Consider the following 6307-nt stretch of genomic DNA (forward strand, 5'->3'; position numbering starts at 1 on the left):
AGGGCCCTGATGTTGAAGTGGTGGATGTGAGGTTTATGAGTTGATGGGGCTCTGGTCGATCCACACTATGTGCGCATACCTCATGGTCTCGTCGATGGGGGTACGGTGATCCCATACGTGGACATAGAGGACGTCGACGTAGTCCAGCTTCATGCGCTTCAGCGATTCATCAAGCCCCTGCACCAGGGCCTTGCGGTGATTGCCGCCGTAGTTGGCGTTCTTGGCCGTGGGTGAAGGCTGGCAGTGGTGGCGTGGCCACGCAGTCAGAACTGGATGCACCGGGGCGCAATGATGACGAAAAGGTGGAGCATAGGTACCGGAAGACCAGGGAAGGGCGGCAGATTGATGCTGTACTTGGTGGCCACCACCATCTGGCTGCGAATCGGCGCCACCAGCTCACCCACGTACTGCTCACTGGTGCCGTTGGTGTAGACGTTGGCCGTGTCAATGAAGTTGCCGCCCTTTTCGACGTAGAAGTCGAACATGCGCTTGCTTTCCTCGAACCCTGCGCCCCATTGCTGCCAACCACCATCACCACGCCCATCATAAAGGTGAGATAAGGGCAGCAGTTTAACGCACCACTCGCGTGGTTGAGTCGTACCCCCCAGTTGGCGCCGAAGGTCATGGCCCCGAGGCAGAGGGGAGACACGCGCAGGCCCGACGCGCCCAAGAGGCGGTAGTCGTCGAGCTGGGCCAGAGGCTTGTCAATAATGCTCTCTTGTTCGGCGGTCGCAGACTTGTTCATCCTTGGAGTCGTAAAGTGGTTGGGTGCGTGGGTTTGTTGTGTTGTTGATGTGTTGATTGTGGAGGAAAAGAAGTAGCTGGGGCACTATTTTATATGTGTGGGGCAGGCCCGCAACATTGCCAGCCAAACAAACACACCACTGCTGGGAAACATGCATATTCGGAGCTAGAAGTTTTGTCCAATTGAAATTGCACCTTGAATAATTGTACACAAGCTCCGAATTTTCCTCTTTTCGGCCAACCACCAGATACCAACCGTGGGAATGTTGAGAAATGTGGCGGTTGTGGGGAATGTGGTACCCCACGCAGCACTCCTGGGGGCCGATGCCGACGGTTGGGGTGGTAGGTGCACTTGTCGAGTCCCCAATCTCTTTCCTCTTCCCCCCCCCCAGTGGTGTGATCCACGTGCGCCAGTTGATGATGATTGAGATGACGTCTGGGGCACTTGTGGTGTGCTGGCTCCACCGCCAAGCGCCTCCTGCTCTCAAGAAGAACACGATCGATCACGAAGAAAGAACGAAAACGAGAATGACGCGAAGATGTGTGACGCACGTTTTACTTTTACTACAGTGTTTGTACAACAACAACAACACAGCAAAGAGGCTCGCCTAGAAGCACTTGCGATGAACAATCGAGGGTTTCTTTCCGATGTTTCTCCTTTCAAAAGCACTTGCGGTGGACAATCGAGGGACCAGACTCGTCGTACTCCTCCTTGGAGATCCACATCTGCTGGAAGGTGGAGAGCGAGGCCAGGATGGAGCCGCCGATCCAGACGGAGTACTTGCGCTCTGGCGGGGCGATGATCTTGATCTTCATGGTCGACGGCGCGAGGGCGGTGAGCTCCTTCTGCATGCGGTCGGCAATGCCGGGGAACATGGTGGTACCGCCCGACAGGACGACGTTACCGTAGAGGTCCTTCCTGATGTCGACGTCGCACTTCATGATCGAGTTGTAGGTGGTCTCGTGGATGCCGGCCGACTCCATGCCGAGGAACGAGGGCTGGAACAGAGCCTCGGGGGCACGGAAACGCTCGTTACCGATGGTGATGACCTGACCGTCGGGCAGCTCGTACGACTTCTCGAGGGCCGACGACGAGGCGGCGGTGTGCATCTCCTGCTCGAAGTCGAGGGCGACGTAGCACAGCTTCTCCTTGATGTCGCGCACGATCTCGCGCTCGGCGGTGGTGGTGAACGAGTAGCCGCGCTCGGTGAGGATCTTCATGAGGTAGTCGGTGAGATCGCGACCGGCGAGATCGAGACGCAGGATGGCGTGGGGCAGGGCATAACCCTCGTAGATGGGCACGGTGTGGGTCACGCCGTCACCCGAGTCCAGCACGATGCCGGTGGTACGGCCCGAGGCGTAGAGCGAGAGCACGGCCTGGATGGCGACGTACATGGCGGGCGTGTTGAAGCATCACAGTGTATTCTCTCAGAGGGTCATGGTGACGCTGAACACATTTCATCTTAACTGTTCTTCTTGTCGTGGGTTGACGGTGGCGCATGCTATTCCCTTTCTGCTGAACGCGAGTCGTGAGAATGTGTAACAACGCACGGTCCTTGGGGTAAGCAGTGTACCAGTGGAGTCCGTAGTCCTTTGCTTCAATAGGGTTCCTTCAAGTTGTTCTCCGCGTCGTAGAGCTTCTTGGCGGTGCGATTGATGACGGTCTTCTCTTGGTTGATGACAGATCGCATGGCCCTCTGGCGTTCCTGTATAGGGGCGTGAGATATCAAAAGGATGTGGATCACTTTTCCGTACCGCTTTGGAGGTCTTGCGGTCAGCTCGGACTGCCGCGTACTGAATAGAAAAGTTAACAATCTGTTCCGTCTTGAAGTCTACGAGGAGAGGAACATAACCTTAACCCTGCGGTTCTTCAATTCTTCATCACCTTCGAGTGCAGTGGCGACTTCATCGGGGAACGTCGTCTTGACCCAGTTCGCAAGCCACGTCTTGACAGCGTGGCTCTTCCGGTCACTCCTAAAAGTCCAGAAACGGTCAGAAAAGAAGCAAGAATAACTGGGTGGACGCACAGCTGTCTGGTGATGAGGTTTTTCTTCTGTTTGAGGTCTACTTGTTGTTTGCGCAGTTCGCGGGTCTCGTGTGTGAGCCCGTCATCTTCGATCTCGAGTGATTCATCACCTTTCAGTTCTGTCTTCTTCGCCTCATCCACCTTTTGAAAGATGGACAGTCAGCTATGAGCGTGGCGGAAGTGTGAGCTGATTACCTTGAGCTTCTTGTTCGCAATTGTTGAGTTGGTGATGCCAAGGTTGACCGCCACCTTATCTATCCTTGCGCGAGTGCTATCTTGTCCCCGACGTATCGCTTGTTCTTGCCGCTCGAGCAGGGTGATCTTGATGTCGAGCTCGTTGGCTTGTTCGTTCTTACGTAGTGCATCGGGCGCGAGCTCTTCGTCGAAGATCCGCTGAAGAAGTGAATCGGGGAGGAAGCAGAACTCTGTTTGAATCTTCGCGGGATCGTGCGGCGCTTTCAGATTGTCGAATGCAAGCGCCGTATCGCGGTCAACATCAGAGGAGACGGCTGTGGTGTCAATGAGCCTGTCAAGCACTACACCAATATTAGTAATGTAGGCAAGCAAGTACTGATCTTTGTAGTACCTCGATCAACATAGTGTTCTTGTGCTTTTGACTTCGTGCTGCCGCCAATTGCCCATCCTCCAATGCGTGCAAGCTGTGTCCACATTGTATCGGTCCACACACCTTGAAAAGGGAGATATGAGACTCTTGATGTCTAGAACGCTGAAGTGTACCTTTGTTCTTGCGCAGCATTGTCAGCACGAAGTCCGTTGCAAAGCCTGCACGGAGCGAGTGGATAGACCATTTGTTCTGGGGGTAGCCAGCTGCTGCAGCAGAGTCGCGAATCATCTTCGTCATCGCAGGCGTATCGAAGGGGACCGTGTTCGCAGGGAGTGCAAAGTGGGTGTAGTGGCAGAAGACCGGCCACTCCTTTGCCTCCTCTTGGACACGGAAATCGCCCTCAAGAGGGTGACCTAGAAAGATGCCGCGATCTTGTAGAGACTGAAGCGTGTGTAAGTCTTGGACGATACCAGCCTGAACTCAAGTAGTACCTTAATCAGAGCAAGTACGGGGCATTTGGACTTGTCAGGGTGGTGTGTTAGCGTGAGTGTGTGGGGCTCTTTCATCACCTGTTTGTATGAGTTGGTTACTTGTGTGCAACACAATTTTCGTGTTCAATTCGTGTACCTTGTCGAAATGAAATGTAGCTTCAATCCAGATCTTGGAGTCGTCCTTCTTGAAGAGGAGGTGGCCAACGTGGAGGGCAAAGAGCGAAGAAGCCCTCTTCCCCCAGGAGTGATCCGCCAATAAGATGGCCGCGTTCCGAGCATTCCGCCTCATTCCAGGCCGCATGCACGAGATGATGTGGGTGATGTCCGCTGAAGGAGGTCAGACTTGAATGAGCAAAGCAACTCGTGAAGAAAGCAAAACTTACCAGATAGAAGAGGTCGTGTGTGCTTCACATGCATGTTTTACTCTTCTGCAGTGAGGTGCAGAGCTGAGACATCTCTCTACCATACTCGATCGGAAAGCCTATGTGATACAACAATAAGCAAGTGAAGCGGCAAGTACGAGCGTGAGCATACCGAGCTCCTTAGAAATGCGTGCTAGACCTTGATAGTAGATGTTATATACGCCCTTATAGCCCGCGGCATGCATCTGGAGTGTCACTACTGAGTCTTGTGACCATAAATTGCTGCAAGTAGCAGGTCGCAAGTCGGAGGTCGTACATGCGTAAGGAAGCGCCTCATCGTGTCCAAGTAGATGGGAAAGCCGACACCACCATTGGCTTCGAAAGCACATGGCTTCTGGATCAGGAAGAAGTCGTAGGCCTCAGCTGCCCGCGTGCTGATGGCCCAAGTGCTGTCGGTCCACTTGTACTTTCGCACGGCGTTGTCGGCCATCTCATCGAGCTCCTCCAATGATTTCTGTGGCCCCTTGAAGCTCTCCTTCAACTTACTTGTCCTCTCTTTCCTCTTCTTCATCCTACTCGGTGTACTACTTCTCATGTAGAAGGCTGATGGCAACTGTGCATCGACAGAGTTTTGCCTGCGTTTGTATTTGCCCGCCAAAATGCGAAAATGCAAATAAGAAAGAATGCAAGGGTAGCATGGGCTGCTCCTCGCCCAGGGCAGCCGTTTCTGCTCGAAGGATCGCCCTTTGGGCGATGTCGGAAAGCGGTTTGTAAGGGAAACAAGAAGGTGGGACAGAGACGAGCGGGGTCCGTCAGAAAGGCCGCGGTGGACCGATTAGGAGAAAGGAAGCGACACACGCACGACACACGCACGACACACGCCTTCCAAGACAGTATTGGGCCAATTTCTTTTTTAAAATATTTTTTTCTGGCAAACCCACATATCACGTGGTATTGATTGAAAGTCTCGAACATGATCTGGGTCATCTTCTCGCGGTTGGCCTTGGGGTTGAGCGGGGCCTCGGTGAGCAGCACGGGGTGCTCCTCGGGGGCCACGCGGAGCTCGTTGTAGAAGGTGTGGTGCCAGATCTTCTCCATGTCGTCCCAGTTGGTCACGATGCCGTGCTCGATGGGGTACTTGAGCGTGAGGATACCACGCTTGGACTGGGCCTCGTCACCGACGTACGAGTCCTTCTGGCCCATGCCGACCATCACGCCGGTGTGGCGCGGGCGACCGACGATCGAGGGGAACACAGCGCGGGGGGCGTCATCACCGGCGAAGCCAGCCTTGCACATGCCCGAACCGTTGTCGATGACCAGAGCCTGAACCTCGTCTCCCATTGTTGATGATGTAGTTGGTGGTGGTAGTGTTGTAGAGTTGTAGTAAACTGAAGAATACAGTGATGGTGGTGTTGGGTTTTATGTGGGGCGGTGGTGCCAACGCGGTTGCTCTTGTCGCCTGGCACTTTGGGTGGCGCTTCTACTGCGCGCTCTTGTTGAGCCAATGGCATCTTTGAGCTAGCTCGTCGCTCGCGCTACCGCGGTTTTCAACTCTAGCTCCGTTGCATCACCAATCGCCTGCTGGATATACCTCGTCCTTGGCCTCTACGGCGTTGCTGGCGTTGTCTCAAATTTGTGAAAGAGCAACAGTGCAAGACAAGAAAATAAGAGAAATGCGGGCGATGAAGTTGAAGAGGGTTGTGAAGGTGTGGTGGATTTAGCTTGTCCAAGGCGTGAGTAATAATAAGACAATGTTGATCCCGCTTTAAAATGCAAGTTACACCTTCACAACCCTCTTCGTCTTCATCTCCTCTCCTTTCTCTTACAATCACACCACATCGGTCGCCCACACACCACAAACATCATCGCCGAGTGCAGAACCTTCTTCTCGCGTCACTACTACTTGAACTTGACGATGATGACGGAGATGTTGTCCTGGCTGCCGAAGAGGTACGCGTAGTCCCGCAGCTTCATGCTGGCCTTGAGGATGTCGTCGCTCTCGCTCGCCACGATACGGCACGCCGCCTCATCCGAAATTACATCCCACACGCCGTCACACGCCTGCGGTGGGAAACGCCGTGTGCGGTGGTGATGAGACCCCGTTTGTTGTGGATGGGAG

General features: G+C 54.1%; 4 protein-coding genes across 4 annotated transcripts in view; all 4 read right to left on the minus strand.

Moving 5' to 3' along the window:
- ACA1_328790 (Aryl-alcohol dehydrogenase (NADP+), putative) overlaps positions 1 to 745 on the minus strand; it is a gene marked incomplete at both ends in the record, with an annotated part of 1154 nt that extends 409 nt beyond the window's left edge. The window contains 3 exons of the mRNA XM_004337319.1: positions 118 to 237; positions 318 to 518; positions 602 to 745. Of these exons, the coding sequence (XP_004337367.1) occupies positions 118 to 237; positions 318 to 518; positions 602 to 745 (465 nt within the window). The remainder of the gene's footprint in view (positions 1 to 117; positions 238 to 317; positions 519 to 601) is intronic.
- A 659-nt stretch (positions 746 to 1404) lies between these two features.
- ACA1_328900 (actin-1, putative) lies at positions 1405 to 2139 on the minus strand (the record flags this gene model as incomplete). The annotated part of the gene is made up of 1 exon (XM_004337320.1): positions 1405 to 2139. One exon carries the CDS (start codon positions 2137 to 2139, stop codon positions 1405 to 1407), a length of 735 nt encoding a protein of 244 aa, XP_004337368.1.
- Positions 2140 to 2342: 203 nt separating this feature from the next.
- ACA1_328910 (uncharacterized protein) lies at positions 2343 to 4678 on the minus strand (the record flags this gene model as incomplete). The annotated part of the gene is made up of 9 exons (XM_004337321.1): positions 2343 to 2450; positions 2500 to 2576; positions 2630 to 2718; positions 2772 to 2911; positions 2966 to 3279; positions 3509 to 3776; positions 3963 to 4153; positions 4361 to 4433; positions 4505 to 4678. 9 exons carry the CDS (start codon positions 4676 to 4678, stop codon positions 2343 to 2345), a joined length of 1434 nt encoding a protein of 477 aa, XP_004337369.1.
- Positions 4679 to 4772: 94 nt separating this feature from the next.
- ACA1_328920 (actin, putative) lies at positions 4773 to 5529 on the minus strand (the record flags this gene model as incomplete). Its single annotated transcript, XM_004337322.1, has 2 exons — positions 4773 to 4801; positions 5130 to 5529. The coding sequence occupies 2 exons, from the start codon at positions 5527 to 5529 to the stop codon at positions 4773 to 4775; spliced, it is 429 nt and encodes a 142-aa protein (XP_004337370.1).
- Between the last annotated feature and the right edge of the window lie 778 nt (positions 5530 to 6307).

The sequence above is a fragment of the Acanthamoeba castellanii genome (genome assembly GCF_000313135.1).
Source record: "Acanthamoeba castellanii str. Neff unplaced genomic scaffold scf7180000084560, whole genome shotgun sequence".
Taxonomy (NCBI): Eukaryota; Discosea; order Longamoebia; family Acanthamoebidae; genus Acanthamoeba; species Acanthamoeba castellanii.